This window comes from Anomaloglossus baeobatrachus, chromosome 10 (genome assembly GCF_048569485.1).
Source record: "Anomaloglossus baeobatrachus isolate aAnoBae1 chromosome 10, aAnoBae1.hap1, whole genome shotgun sequence".
NCBI classification, from domain to species: domain Eukaryota; kingdom Metazoa; phylum Chordata; class Amphibia; order Anura; family Aromobatidae; genus Anomaloglossus; species Anomaloglossus baeobatrachus.
Window position 1 is genome coordinate 10,416,096 of NC_134362.1, and position 15,965 is coordinate 10,432,060.

General features: G+C 51.4%; 1 protein-coding gene across 15 annotated transcripts in view; it reads left to right on the plus strand.

The window, feature by feature from the left end:
• The window catches only part of PPFIBP2 (PPFIB scaffold protein 2), a 239,716-nt gene that overhangs the window by 87,799 nt on the left and 135,952 nt on the right, over window positions 1-15,965 (plus strand). For 4 of the 15 annotated variants that reach the window (XM_075326340.1, XM_075326350.1, XM_075326346.1 and 1 more), the window contains exons 1-2: window positions 1,777-2,019; window positions 12,000-12,082. In XM_075326340.1, the coding sequence (XP_075182455.1) occupies window positions 12,019-12,082 (64 nt within the window). In that variant the 5' untranslated portion in view covers window positions 1,777-2,019; window positions 12,000-12,018. Of the gene's footprint in view, window positions 1-1,776; window positions 2,020-3,030; window positions 3,050-11,999; window positions 12,083-15,965 lie in introns of those variants that run through there. The other 11 variants (XM_075326347.1, XM_075326349.1, XM_075326348.1 and 8 more) reach the window with 6 other exon arrangements.

Below are 15,965 nucleotides of genomic sequence, written 5' to 3' on the forward strand. Positions count from 1 at the left end.
AGTCCATAGTCTCACTGCTCGTACAGTAAAGAATCCATAGTATCACTGCTCGTACAGTAAAGAGTCCATAGTATCACTGCTCATACAGTAAAGAATCCAAAGTATCACTGCTCGTACAGTAAAGAGTCCATAGTATCACTGCTCGTACAGTAAATAATCCATAGTATCACTGCTCGTACAGTAAATAATCCATAGTATCACTGCTCGTACAGTAAAGAGTCCATAGTATCACTGCTCGTACAGTAAAGAGTCCATAGTATCACTGCTCGTACAGTAAAGAATCCATAGTATCACTGCTCGTACAGTAAAGAGTCCATAGTATCACTGCTCGTACAGTAAAGAATCCATAGTATCACTGCTCGTACAGTAAAGAGTCCATAGTATCACTGCTCGTACAGTAGAGTCCATAGTATCACTGCTCGTACAGTAAAGAATCCATAGTATCACTGCTCGTACAGTAAAGAGTCCATAGTATCACTGCTCGTACAGTAAAGAATCCATAGTATCACTGCTCGTACAGTAAAGAATCCATAGTATCACTGCTCGTACAGTAAAGAGTCCATAGTATCACTGCTCGTACAGTAAAGAGTCCATAGTATCACTGCTCGTACAGTAAAGAATCCATAGTATCACTGCTCATACAGTAAAGAGTCCATAGTATCACTGCTCGTACAGTAAAGAATCCATAGTATCACTGCTCGTACAGTAAAGAGTCCATAGTATCACTGCTCGTACAGTAAAGAGTCCATAGTATCACTGCTCGTACAGTAAAGAGTCCATAGTATCACTGCTCGTACAGTAAAGAATCCATAGTATCACTGCTCGTACAGTAAAGAGTCCATAGTATCACTGCTCGTACAGTAAAGAATCCATAGTATCACTGCTCGTACAGTAAAGAGTCCATAGTATCACTGCTCGTACAGTAAAGAGTCCATAGTATCACTGCTCGTACAGTAAAGAGTCCATAGTATCACTGCTCGTACAGTAAAGAATCCATAGTATCACTGCTCGTACAGTAAAGAGTCCATAGTATCACTGCTCGTACAGTAGAGTCCATAGTATCACTGCTCGTACAGTAAAGAATCCATAGTATCACTGCTCGTACAGTAAAGAGTCCATAGTATCACTGCTCGTACAGTAAAGAATCCATAGTATCACTGCTCGTACAGTAAAGAATCCATAGTATCACTGCTCGTACAGTAAAGAGTCCAGAGTATCACTGCTCGTACAGTAAAGAATCCATAGTATCACTGCTCGTACAGTAAAGAGTCCATAGTATCACTGCTCGTACAGTAAAGAATCACCATGTGATTGATTCTTCTTTCCTCCTATATTTGTACTCTGTGATAAGATCTGCTGAATCCTCTGTTGTCCTCCGCTGTGATGACCCGTCCTCTGCCGTCACCCATCCTCTGATCTCCTCTGCCCCCGCTCCAGGTCGCGGTGATCTTCTTATTCCCTGATGCAGATTATAGTCTGTTTTTCTCACACAATCTGCCTGTAAATTCCCTCTCCTCCTGTCAGTGGCGTAACCTGAAGCTTGTGGACCCCAATGTAAGACCCTCAGCTAAGCCTGCTCTTTATAGTTATAGTCTTAGTGTGGACCCCCCTTGTCTGCAGCCTTGTGTGTATCCCCCTGGTCACTTATAATTACGCCCCGGCCCCTGCGTCTCTACAGGAGAAAAGCATCAAGGTCCCTTTAAAGTAACTCTTTGAACTTGGATTGTGAGGATGGAGACTCTGCACTTCCTTGTTAGTCACTGGAGTGATCACATTGTGGAGGCTCCGCACATTGCAGCCTGTGCTCTCTGCGCTGTGCTCTCTGCGCTGTCCTCTCTGCGCTGTGCTCTCTGCGCTGTGCTCTCTGCGCTGTGCTCTCTGCGCTGTCCTCTCTGCGCTGTCCTCTCTGCGCTGTCCTCTCTGCGCTGTCCTCTCTGCGCTGTCCTCTCTGCGCTGTCCTCTCTGCAACATGATGTGACCTCAGATTAATAGGGAAAGGCTGGAAAACACTGGAATAAGGTAGGATCTCCGGATCATCTGCTGGTCTCTATGAAAGGAGGGGGCAGAGCTGAAACTGTCAGAACTTTTTGGGGGCTGCATTGTTGTGCAAAGAAATAACCTGCAGAAGATTTGTAGTGTTGTGACCGGTGATGCCATCGTGCCCTATGCCGTGTGTCATATTCACCTCTGCTGCATGTGTGTTACCTGCAAAATACCCCTAACAGCAGTCACTCCCCCCCGTATCACCATCCTCTAAATACCCCAAATAGCAATTAAACCCCCCCCCCCCCGTATCACTGTCCTCTAAATACCCCAAATAGATATTAAACCCCCCCCCCTGTATCACTGTCCTCTAAATACCCCTAATAGCAATTAACCCCCCCTGTATCACCGTCCCCTATATACCCCAAATAGCAATCTCCCCCCTGTGTACAGCATTTGCTACAATGTGATCTTTTATTTATGTATTTATTTATTGTTTATTTTTTTATTTAGCTACAAACTTCTCATTTGCAACATTGTATCCAAACATTCCAAACAGTTTCAGGAGCCTTTTATTCAGCCGCCGCCGCCGCCGCATCTCTACAGATAGGTGGGTGGTGGTGGGGGTGGGTGGGTGGTGGTGGTGGGGGGGGGGTGGTGGTGTGTGGTGGGTGGGGGTCTTTTTTACTTCTAAAAGAACTCAAGTTAAAAGGTGTCTGTAAAATAATGGAGAGTGGGGAGTGTCTGAGAGCCAGAAGGGTTAAAACTGACAAAACTGGTAGGACGAGGCGAGGAGTTGGGCCGGTACCGTGTCTGTAATAGACGCCGTCACATCCACCCATGTTGTGCGGTGAATCACTGATTCATTTTGCTTTTGCGAGGTTCATATAGATTCATTAGCTGCAGGCGTTATCTGATGATGAAAGAACGGCGTCCACTGACGAGGACATTTCTCACCGAGGATTAGACATGAGAGGACATTGCACTGTCCACCCATCTCTACACAGCATTAGGAGCAGGAAAGAGACCACTCACTGTGATTGGCTGGAAAGAAGCCCCTAATGAAGTAATCTGGAGCCCACCATAAATGCATTCCGGATATGTAGCGTGGAGCCCCCCTATAACAGCAGTCTGGATGTGTGGTCTGGAGCCCCCCTATAACAGCAGTCTGGATGTGTGGTCTGGAGCCCCCCTATAACAGCAGTCTGGATGTGTGGTCTGGAGCCCCCTATAACAGCAGTCTGGATGTGTAATCTGGAGCCCCCTATAACAGCAGTCTGGATGTGTAGTCTGGAGCCCCCTATAACAGCAGTCTGGATGTGTAGTCTGGAGCCCCCTATAACAGCAGTCTGGATGTGTGGTCTGGAGCCCCCTATAACAGCAGTCTGGATGTGTAGTCTGGAGCCCCCTATAACAGCAGTCTGGATGTGTAGTCTGGAGCTTCCTATAACAGCGGTCTGGATGTGTGGTCTGGAGCCCCCCTATAACAGCAGTCTGGATGTGTGGTCTGGAGCCCCCCTATAACAGCAGTCTGGATGTGTGGTCTGGAGCCCCCCTATAACAGCAGTCTGGATGTGTGGTCTGGAGCCCCCCTATAACAGCAGTCTGGATGTGTAATCTGGAGCCCCCTATAACAGCAGGCTGGATGTGTAGTCTGGAGCCCCCTATAACAGCAGTCTGGATGTGTGGTCTGGAGCCCCCTATAACAGCAGTCTGGATGTGTAGTCTGGAGCCCCCTATAACAGCAGTCTGGATGTGTAGTCTGGAGCTTCCTATAACAGCGGTCTGGATGTGTGGTCTGGAGCCCCCCTATAACAGCAGTCTGGATGTGTGGTCTGGAGCCCCCCTATAACAGCAGTCTGGATGTGTGGTCTGGAGCCCCCCTATAACAGCAGTCTGGATGTGTAATCTGGAACCCCCCCATAACAGCAGTCTGGATGTGTAATCTGGAGCCCCCTATAACAGCAGTCTGGATGTGTGGTCTGGAGCCCCCCTATAACAGCAGTCTGGATGTGTGGTCTGGAGCCCCCCTATAACAGCAGTCTGGATGTGTAATCTGGAGCCCCCTATAACAGCAGGCTGGATGTGTAGTCTGGAGCTTCCTATAACAGCGGTCTGGATGTGTGGTCTGGAGCCCCCCTATAACAGCAGTCTGGATGTGTGGTCTGGAGCCCCCCTATAACAGCAGTCTGGATGTGTGGTCTGGAGCCCCCCTATAACAGCAGTCTGGATGTGTAATCTGGAACCCCCCTATAACAGCAGTCTGGATGTGTAATCTGGAGCCCCCTATAACAGCAGTCTGGATGTGTGGTCTGGAGCCCCCTATAACAGCAGTCTGGATGTGTAGTCTGGAGCTTCCTATAACAGCAGTCTGGATGTGTAATCTGGAGCCCCCTATAACAGCAGTCTGGATGTGTGGTCTGCAGCCTCCCTATAACAGCAGTCTGGATGTGTGGTCTGGAGCCCCCCTATAACAGCAGTCTTTATGTGTGGTCTGGAGCCCCCCTATAACAGCAGTCTGGATGTGTAATCTGGAACCCCCCCATAACAGCAGTCTGGATGTGTAATCTGGAGCCCCCTATAACAGCAGTCTGGATGTGTAGTCTGGAGCCCCCTATAACAGCAGTCTGGATGTGTAGTGTGGAGCCTCCCTATAACAGCAGTCTGGATGTGTAGTCTGGAGCCCCCTATAACAGCAGTCTGGATGTGTAATCTGGAACCCCCCATAACAGCAGTCTGGATGTGTAATCTGAAGCCCCCTATTACAGCAGTCTGGATGTGTAATCTGGAGCCCCCTATAACAGCAGTCTCGATGTGTGGTCTGGAGCCCCCTATAACAGCAGTCTGGATGTGTGGTCTGGAGCCCCCTATAACAGCAGTCTGGATGTGTGGTCTGGAGCCCCCTATAACAGCAGTCTGGATGTGCGGTCTGGAGCCCCCTATAACAGCAGTCTGGATGTGTGGTCTGGAGCCTCCTATAACAGCAGTCTGGATGTGTGGTCTGGAGCCCCCCTATAACAGCAGTCTGGATGTGTAATCTGGAGCCCCCTTTAACAGCAGTCTAGATGTGTGATCTGGAGCCCCCTATAACAGCAGTCTGGATGTGCGGTCTTGAGCCCCCTATAACAGCAGTCTGGATGTGTGGTCTGGAGCTTCCTATAACAGCAGTCTGGATGTGTGGTCTGGAGCCCCCTATAACAGCAGTCTGGATGTGTAATCTGGAACCCCCCCCCCCCCATAACAGCAGTCTGGATGTGTGATCTGGAGCCCCCCTATAACAGCAGTCTGCTGTTATGTGGGGTTCCAGATTACACATCCAGACTGCTGTTATAGGGGGCTCCAGATTACACATCCAGACTGCTGTTATGGGGGGGTTCCAGATTACGCATCCAGACTGCTGTTATGGGGGGTTCCAGATTACACATCCAGTCTGGATGTGTAATCTGGAACCCCCCCATAACAGCAGTCTGGATGTGTAATCTGGAGCCCCCTATAACAGCAGTCTGGATGTGTGGTCTGGAGCCCCCTATAACAGCAGTCTGGATGTGTAATCTGGAGCCCCCTATAACAGCAGTCTGGATGTGTAGTCTGGAGCCCCCTATAACAGCAGTCTGGATGTGTAGTGTGGAGCCTCCCTATAACAGCAGTCTGGATGTGTAGTCTGGAGCCCCCTATAACAGCAGTCTGGATGTGTAATCTGGAACCCCCCATAACAGCAGTCTGGATGTGTAATCTGGAGCCCCCTATAACAGCAGTCTGGATGTGTAATCTGGAGCCCCCTATAACAGCAGTCTGGATGTGTAATCTGGAGCCCCCTATAACAGCAGTCTGGATGTGTTGTCTGGAGCCCCCCTATAACAGCAGTCTGGATGTGTAATCTGGACCCCCCTATAACAGCAGTCTGGATGTGTGGTCTGGAGCCCCCTATAACAGCAGTCTGGATGTGTAGTCTGGAGCCCCCCTATAACAGCAGTCTGGATGTGTAACCTGGAGCCCCCTATAACAGCAGTCTGGATGTGTAATCTGGAGCCCCCCTATAACAGCAGTCTGGATGTGTAATCTGGAGCCCCCTATAACAGCAGTCTGGATGTGTAGTCTGGAGCCCCTATAACAGCAGTCTGGATGTGTAATCTGGAGCCCCCTATAACAGCAGTCTGGATGTGTAATCTGGAGCCCCCTATAACAGCAGTCTGGATGTGTAGTCTGGAGCCCCCTAGAACAGCAGTCTGGATGTGTAGTCTGGAGCCCCCCTATAACAGCAGTCTGGATGTGTAGTGTGGAGCCTCCCTATAACAGCATTCTGGATGTGTAGTCTGGAGCCCCCTATAACAGCAGTCTGGATGTGTAATCTGGAACCCCCCATAACAGCAGTCTGGATGTGTAATCTGGAGCCCCCTATAACAGCAGTCTGGATGTGTAATCTGGAGCCCCCTATAACAGCAGTCTGGATGTGTAATCTGGAGCCCCCTATAACAGCAGTCTGGATGTGTAATCTGGACCCCCCTATAACAGCAGTCTGGATGTGTGGTCTGGAGCCCCCTATAACAGCAGTCTGGATGTGTAGTCTGGAGCCCCCCTATAACAGCAGTCTGGATGTGTAACCTGGAGCCCCCTATAACAGCAGTCTGGATGTGTGGTCTGGAGCCCCCCTATAACAGCAGTCTGGATGTGTAATCTGGAGCCCCCTATAACAGCAGTCTGGATGTGTAATATGGAGCCCCCTATAACAGTAGTCTGGATGTGTAATCTGGACCCCCCTATAACAGCAGTCTGGATGTGTGGTCTGGAGCCCCCTATAACAGCAGTCTGGATGTGTAGTCTGGAGCCCCCCTATAACAGCAGTCTGGATGTGTAACCTGGAGCCCCCTATAACAGCAGTCTGGATGTGTGGTCTGGAGCCCCCCTATAACAGCAGTCTGGATGTGTAATCTGGAGCCCCCTATAACAGCAGTCTGGATGTGTAATATGGAGCCCCCTATAACAGTAGTCTGGATGTGTAATATGGAGCCCCCTATAACAGCAGTCTGGATGTGCGGTCTGGAGCCCCCTATAACAGCAGTCTGGATGTGTAATATGGAGCCCCCTATAACAGTAGTCTGGATGTGTAATATGGAGCCCCCTATAACAGCAGTCTGGATGTGTAATCTGGAGCCCCCTATAACAGCAGTCTGGATGTGTAATCTGGAGCCCCCTATAACAGCAGTCTGGATGTGTAATCTGGAGCCCCCTATAACAGCAGTCTGGATGTGTAGTCTGGAGCCCCTATAACAGCAGTCTGGATGTGTAATCTGGAGCCCCCTATAACAGCAGTCTGGATGTGTAATCTGGAGCCCCCTAGAACAGCAGTCTGGATGTGTAGTCTGGAGCCCCCTAGAACAGCAGTCTGGATGTGTAGTCTGGAGCCCCCCTATAACAGCAGTCTGGATGTGTAATCTGGAACCCCCTATAACAGCAGTCTGGATGTCTAGTCTGGAGCCCGTATAACAGCAGTCTGGATGTGTAATCTGGAGCCCCCTATAACAGCAGTCTGGATGTGTAATCTGGTGCCCCCTATAACAGCAGTCTGGATGTGTAATCTGGAGCCCCCTATAACAGCAGTCTGGATGTGTAATCTGGTGCCCCCTATAACAGCAGTCTGGATGTGTAATCTGGTGCCCCCTATAACAGCAGTCTGGATGTGTAATCTGGTGCCCCCTATAACAGCAGTCTGGATGTGTAATCTGGTGCCCCCTATAACAGCAGTCTGGATGTGTAATCTGGTGCCCCCTATAACAGCAGTCTGGATGTGTAGTCTGGAGCCCCCTATAACAGCAGTCTGGAGGTGTAATCTGGAGCCCCCCTATAACAGCAGTCTGGATGTGTAATCTGGAGCCCCCTATAACAGCAGTCTAGATGTGTAATCTGGAGCCCCCTATAACAGCAGTCTGGATGTGTAATCTGGAGTCCCCCTATAACAGCAGTCTGGATGTGTAATCTGGAGCCCCCTATAACAGCAGTCTGGATGTGTAGTCTGGAGCCCCCTATAACAGCAGTCTGGATGTGTAATCTGGAGCCCCCTATAACAGCAGTCTGGATGTGTAATCTGGAGCCCCCTATAACAGCAGGCTGGATGTGTAATCTGGAGCCCCCTATAACAGCAGTCTGGATGTGTAATCTGGAGCCCCCTATAACAGCAGTCTGGATGTGTAATCTGGAGCCCCCTATAACAGCAGGCTGGATGTGTAATCTGGAGCCCCCTATAACAGCAGTCTGGATGTGTAATCTGGAGCCCCCTATAACAGCAGTCTGGATGTGTAATCTGGAGCCCCCTATAACAGCAGTCTGGATGTGTAATCTGGAGCCCCCTATAACAGCAGTCTGGATGTGTAATCTGGAGCCCCCTATAACAGCAGTCCTCCAGGACTCCATGTAGTACCGGTCGCCTCCTGTAGTGGCTGCTGTGTGACATGCTGCACTCCCTGTGGCAGCCGATCGTGGAGTCTGATTGGTCAGCGCGCCGTTCTCTGCGATCCTCAGGTCACGGGTTCTGATCCAGCCAGGGCCACATCTGCATGTTCTCCCGGTGCAGATACACAAGATCCCTATGTTCCTCCATACACGCGCTGCTCCTGGTGTGTGATTGAGGGTCACTGCAGTACAGCGCTATGGAATATGTTGGCGCCATATCAGAACTGAAGTCTGTTGGCAGATTTTCAGAGGCAATGCAGACAAATGTGCATTTTCTGTTGGGGACCTGATAGGACCTTCTCTTGAATCCATCATTATCCGGAATGTTTTCCACCGCACGGCGCAACATTACCGCCCGTCCCTTATAATGACGCCGTCTATATAACGGGCACCTGTGTCCTCGTGACTGTGGAGAGCGGATTGTGTCAGTGCCGAGGTTTCACACTCACAATTAAAAGTCCATCTGCTCGGAGCTATTTGTGGAGCAGGTTCATGTAAGGATCATCCAGAGGACGAGCAGCTAAACCACCGGCCGACTCCTGACCCACCGCTCAGCTCAGTCTGAAGACGAGCAGCTAAACCACCGGCCGACTCCTGACCCACCGCTCGGCTCAGTCTGAAGACGAGCAGCTAAACCACCGGCCGACTCCTGACCCACTGCTCATCCCAGTCTGAAGACGAGCCGCTAAACCACCGGCCGACTCCTGACCCACCGCTCAGCTCAGTCTGAAGACGAGCCGCTAAACCACCGGCCGACTCCTGACCCACCGCTCAGCTCAGTCTGAAGACGAGCAGCTAAACCACCAGCTGACTCCGGACCCACCGCTCGGCTCAGTCTGAAGACGAGCAGCTAAACCACCGGCCGACTCCTGACCCACTGCTCATCCCAGTCTGAAGACGAGCAACTAAACCACCGGCCGACTCCTGACCCACCGCTCAGCTCAGTCTGGGGACGAGCAGCTAAACCACCGGCCGACTCCTGACCCATTGCTCATCCCAGTCTGAAGACGAGCAACTAAACCACCGGCCGACTCCTGACCCACCGCTCAGCTCAGTCTGGGGACGAGCAGCTAAACCACCGGCCGACTCCTGACCCACCGCTCGGCTCAGTCTGGGGACGAGCAGCTAAACCACCGGCCGAATCCTGACCCACCGCTCAGCTCAGTCTGAAGACGAGCAGCTGACCCACCGCTCAGCTCAGTCTGAAGACGAGCAGCTAAACCACCGGCCGACTTCTGACCCACCGCTCAGCTCAGTTTGAGGACAAGCAGCTAAGCCCCCTGTCGACTCCTGACCCACCGCTCAACTCAGTCTGGGGACGAGCAGCTAAGCCCCCGGCCGATTGCTGACCCACCGCTCGGCTCAGTCTGGGGACAAGCAGCTAAACCCCCGACCGACGGGGGACCTCTAATATCGGGTCTGGACTCCTCCAGCTCGCAATCCGCTCCGTCACGTCTCTCGTAGCATCTCACATTCCCTCTTAGATTTGGTTATTTAGTGTCTCTTTTTATCATTCTCCATAATAAGTGAACCTTTAGCTGTCGGGGATGGTGATCTTTCTTTGACGATCTCCAGGATTTTCTCCAGGATTTTGGTCTCGCATCGGGGTCCGTGTTCCTCTACTTGGTATTTCCGTATATTTACGCCATAGTAATGATCTCAGGATCACGGTTTCTCCAGTAAGGGGTGAGGAGGAATATTGATAAATCCCAATGTGCAATGTTTTGTAACTTAACTTTTAACTTCATTTCCATGGTCTAGAAATCATTAAATTAGTAAAAATGATTGAAAACTCTTCCTGTAAGATTTTACATCCATGCTTCTATCACCACACGTGGCACCAAGCCATAGATTGCCTTGCAGATGTGGTCACAATGGCGTTGCTTGGTGTTTACGCTAAATTGGTCTCCGTAGCTTCCCGAAAGCAGGAGGTGCGTGGATGGAGGTGACTGCACAGGCTGGGAATTGGAGGAAGACCATAGTCTGACTTATAGTCGCCCATCAGGGTTGGTAAACATCAACTCAAATGATTCCTGGAGGCCATCACCTCCATTGATATTGAGGAGCAGGGTTGCATCTTCCCAGCTGAAGGACATAATATTCCCTCCAGTAAGTCATGGAGTTCATCTAACTTTTATAGAAGGCCCCTAGACCTGGGTGGGACTGGACCAGACCTGACGTAAAGGAAGGACAATCCCAGTGTATGGACAACAGTCTGAGATGAGGTCTACAAACCGACCTATGTCAATGTTGGTTACTTGGTACAGCATGGTGCCAGCCCATGGCACATCCACGCTTGGGCTGGCACCATGCTGTGAGGTTCAGGACACAGATCAGTGGTCAGATGGTTAAAAATAACATCTTAAATGGAGTTTCCCTTTACCAGGAGAATACAGTGATGATAACATGGAAGCGCGTCGTTCCTGCTTAATGTCCACACATCAGTCCGAGCGCAGTGTGACATAATCGGGTTATGAAATCAAATCTCCTGTCTGATCGGCTGAGGGCCAAGTTCTGTAATGCGTACATGTATATCACGAGGGAACGAGATCTGATTGCTGGTGGGACCTCATCATGTCGAGAGTCCAGAAGTGTGAGAGCTCAGAAATCTTTTTGTGGACTGGTCTTCAAATCTTGGTTCACAGCTGTTGTAAAACTCCAACTCCCTGTGTATACAGCTCAGGAGAGCCCCAGGTTGTGGAGCCGCAGGGTGTGTATCCATCAGTTGTGGAGCCGTATGTTCCGGAGTCACAGGTTGAGGAGTCATCAGTTGTGGAGCTGTATGTTGTGGAGCTGCAGGTTAAGGATCCATCAGTTGTGGAGTCGTATGCTGTGGAGCTGTATGTTGTGGAGCTGCAGGTTAAGGATCCATCAGTTGAGGAGCCGCAGGTTAAGGATCCATCAGTTGTGGAGTCGTATGCTGTGGGGCCGCAGGTTGTGGAGCTGTAGGTTGAGGATCCATCAGTTGTGGAGCCATTTGTCGTGGAGCCACAGGTTATGGATCCATGAGTTGTGGAGTCATATGTTGTGGAGCCGTATGCTGTGGGGCCGCAGGTTATATATCCATCAATTGTGGAGTCGTATGTTGTGGAGCCTCAAGTTGTGAGCCCCAGGGTGTGGAAACGCAGATTGTGGATCCATCAGATGTGGAGCCATAGATTGGGAAGCCCCAAGGTGTGGAAGCGTAGAGTGTGGAGCTGCAGGGGATAGATCCATGAGTTTTGGAGCTGTTTGTTGTGGGAGTGTGGAGCCGTAGGGTATGCGGCCACAGGTTATGGATCCATCAGTTGTGCCGTATGTTGTGGAGGTTGAGGATCCATCAGGCGTGGATCCTGTTGTCACTTCCCTTAAGTTTCTTTTTAGAAGAGTGTATTTACCGTCTTCATGTACCATCATTTGTCCATCTGCCATTGGTTTGGTGGGATGTTCAGGCCTTTGACAACATACTCTAGATATAGAGGACAACACCTGTGGACCTCGGACCCTATGGAGACCGTGTTCTCACTGACTGTAATAGAGTTTGGCCTAGAAAAACCCTATAGTGTTAACTGGGTTTCTTTAATTTCCAGGTGAAAGACTACGGCAGCCATGGCCTCGGACGCCAGTCATATGCTTGAGGCGGCCCTGGAGCAGATGGATGACATCATAGCAGGTATGGGAGTACAATGCGCAGGCCCCAGGGCCGGACTGACCCACCGGAGTACCGGCCGACCATTAGGGTCAATTTCTTGTAACATTGTTGGAACGTCTGCATTCTTTCTGATTGTATAATAATAATAATAATAATAATCTTTATTTCTATAGCGCCAACATATTCCGTAGCGCTTTACAATTCAGGAGGATCATATACATACAAGTAACAGTTATAGAAATACAATATTTAGAGGGGAAAAAATACAACCCTGCTGGTGAGAGCTTACAATCTACAATGAGATGGGGGGAGAGGCAAGGTTCAAGTGCTTATTTACAATGACAATCCAACCATCTCACGGAAATGGGGCTGGATAATGGTTTCCTGGACCAGTGGGCCCGAGCCTTGAGATGCCTTTGGGTGCCATGGAGTTTGATGTGGAGCTATGTTGTGAGAGGTTGTAGAGGGACTATGTGAATCGAATCTGATTAGGGAGTGTGATAGGCCGCCCTAAAAAGATGCGTCTTTAGGGTGCTAAGATCAAAGGGTCCAACGCTACATAATAGGGGGAAGGTGGGGAGCGAAGCCTCAATAATAGCGCAAGGGGTGCATAGAGCAATCACCACTTCTGAGGCCTCTTATCACTAGAAGCCAGCGTGGAGATCAGCTGATCACCAGGGATGCATGTCCAGAAACTGCTGGTGATCATCTGATTACCAGGGATCCATGTCCAGAAACTGCTGGGCATCAGCTGATTACCAGGGATCCATGTCCAGAAACTGCTGGGGATCAGCTGATCACGAGGGATCCATGTCCAGAAACTGGTGGGGATCAGCTGATCACGAGGGATCCATGTCCAGAAACTGTTGAGGATCAGCTGACCACCAGGGATCCATGTACAGAAACTACTGGCGATCAGCTGATCACCAGGGATCCATGTCCAGAAACTGCTCGTGATCAGCTGATCCAGGGATCCATGTACAGAAACTACTGGAGATCAGCTGATCACCAGGGATCCATGTCCAGAAACTGCTCGTGATCAGCTGATTCTGAATACCCAATATATATGGATGGCCGGGGCTCAACAACAACGCGGCAAATGAGGGCTGATCCCGAACAAAGGACGGAGATCTCATGTGCCCTAACAGGACATTATTCTAGCAGGACGACCAGTTCACGGGATCAAGCGTGTCTCTGCTGCCTCATTATTGTGACATTTTACATATGAAAGAGAACCTGAACTCTAGCGCCGCCTATTGGAAGTAGCAATCCTAAAACTCAATATGGACCCTCTAACGAGCCTTGGAAAGAAAGTCAAAAAGGAATCTCAATTTGCAGACTCGTGTTTCGGGATGTTGCCCCTCATCAGTGTAAAGCAGGAGATCTGATTTGGCCGTATGAGCGGCCTCTGACTGGGGTCCTTACACCGGCCTGTCAGACGTGTCACACTCCACACGGATGTTTGGAGTCGGCCGTACCTGCAGCGTGCCGCCTCGTTACTGTGGAATTTTCCAGGACGGCTCGTTAGGCGGCATTACTTCTACTACACATTCACAAAAGCTGTCAAGTCAGCAAAGTGCTCGCTGCCCAGAAAGAAACATTAACCATTAATTGTTAGTTTATCCTGTAACCTTCACAGGCCCGTGGCCGTAACCCTAAATAAACAGTTCTGGGAGATAAAGTGCATTCCCCTCTGTCCCCTCTGTCCTCTCCGTCCCCTCCATCCCCTCCGTCCGCTATGTCCCCTCCGTCCGCTCCGTCCCCTCCGTCCTCTCTGTCCCCTCCGTCCTCTCTGTCCCCTCCGTCCGCTCTGTCCCCTCCGTCCGCTCTGTCCTCTCCGTCCTCTCTGTCCCCTCCGTCCTCTCTGTCCCCTCCGTCCGCTCTGTCCCCTCCGTCCGCTCTGTCCCCTCCGTCCGCTCTGTCCTCTCCGTCCCCTCCGTCCGCTCTGTCCCCTCCGTCCCCTCTGTCCCCTCCGTCCCCTCCGTCCGCTCTGTCCCCTCCGTCCGCTCTGTCCTCTCCGTCCGCTCTGTCCTCTCCGTCCGCTCTGTCCCCTCCGTCCGCTCTGTCCCCTCCGTCCGCTCTGTCCCCTCCGTCCGCTCTGTCCCCTCCGTCCGCTCTGTCCCCTCCGTCCGCTCTGTCCCCTCCGTCCGCTCTGTCCCCTCCGTCCGCTCTGTCCCCTCCGTCCCCTCCGTCCCCTCTGTCCCCTCCGTCCCCTCCGTCCCCTCTGTCCCCTCTGTCCCCTCTGTCCCCTCTGTCCCCTCCGTCCGCTCTGTCCTCTCCGTCCGCTCTGTCCCCTCCGTCCGCTCTGTCCCCTCCGTCCGCTCTGTCCCCTCCGTCCGCTCTGTCCCCTCCGTCCGCTCTGTCCCCTCCGTCCGCTCTGTCCCCTCCGTCCGCTCTGTCCCCTCCGTCCGCTCTGTCCGCTCCATCCGCTCCGCACTATGACGTCCGGTAATGAAGGGACTCCTGCCAGCTCCAGGGACCGGCCGCTCTAATATCCGCACCGCCCGGTCTGTAGGAAAGATCAAAGAGTGCGGTGTCCATACTGGGGTCCTCCTCGCTGGTCGGGGGGCGCGGAGGGCCCATCACGAATACACTGGACTCTCCACAATGAGTCCACAGCATTCCTTGATCATTACCAAGAGACTCCATATGTGTTTATGTTTTTGGAGTCCCAATAATTTGCTGCCCTCACATCTTAATGATTTGCATCTAATTAACTTTTTCCAATCATTAAAGTCTGAGCTGTAAAACTTTACTTTTCAGGAGCTTTTCAGAGATTCCAAGGAAATTCCAGCCATAATCCACAAGCGCAGAGCTCCCATTGCTTTGCAGGACCCAGCATGTACATGGCGCCCATTAATCTTAATAAGAGCTGTGTAATACCTAACTTCCCCTGTGGTGGCGCTGCTGGGGAATCCAATGCTAGCTTCATCATCCTCCTGCTGATCGCTGAGATTATTATTAAATGATAAACGTTTTGTGAGGAAACTATTCTACAATACAGTATAGAAAGCTGCCGACCACTCATAACTGTCTTCACCAATTCCCCCATACACAGGAAAGCTGCACTATCCAAGCCATCCTGTGTCCTCTATGATAGAGGTTCCCTGCTCCAGTCCTCAAGGCACACCAACAGCGCATGTTTTCAGGATTTCTGTAGCATTGCATGGGGGTTGGATTCAGCACCTTTGCAGGTGATTAAATTATCACATGTGCAATACTAAGGAAATCCTGAAAACATGCACTGTTGGTGTGCCTTGAGAACTGGAGTTGGGAACCTCTGCTCTATGAGAGAGCCACTGCCAGCCTCCACTACCCTCTGCCTCCTTCTAAACCCCTCTGCCCTCCTCCTCCTTCCACACTCCTCTGCCCTCCGCCTCCTTCCACATGCCTCTGCCCTCTGCCTCCCTCCACACTCCCCTGCCCTCTGCCTCCCTCCACACTCCCCTGCCCTCTGCTTCCTTCTACACTCCTCTGCCTCCCTCCACACTCCCCTGCCCTCTGCTTCCTTCTACACTCCTCTGCCTCCCTCCACACTCCCCTGCCCTCTGCTTCCTTCTACACTCCTCTGCCTCCCTCCACACTCCTCTGCCCTCTGCTTCCTTCTACAACCCTCTGCCCTCTGCCTCCTTCCACACTCCTCTGCCCTCTGCCTCCCTCCACACTCCTCTGCCCTCTGCTTCCTTCTACACTCCTCTGCACTCCACCTCCTTTTACACGCCTCTGCCCTCCGCCTCCCTCCACACGCCTCTGCCCTCCGCCTCCCTCCACATGCCTCTGCCCTCCACCTCCCTCCACATGCCTCTGCCCTCCTCCTTCTTCCACACCCCTCTGCCCTCAGCCTTCTTCCACACTCCTCTGACTCCCTCCAACTCCTCTGCCCTCTGCTTCCTTCTACACTCCT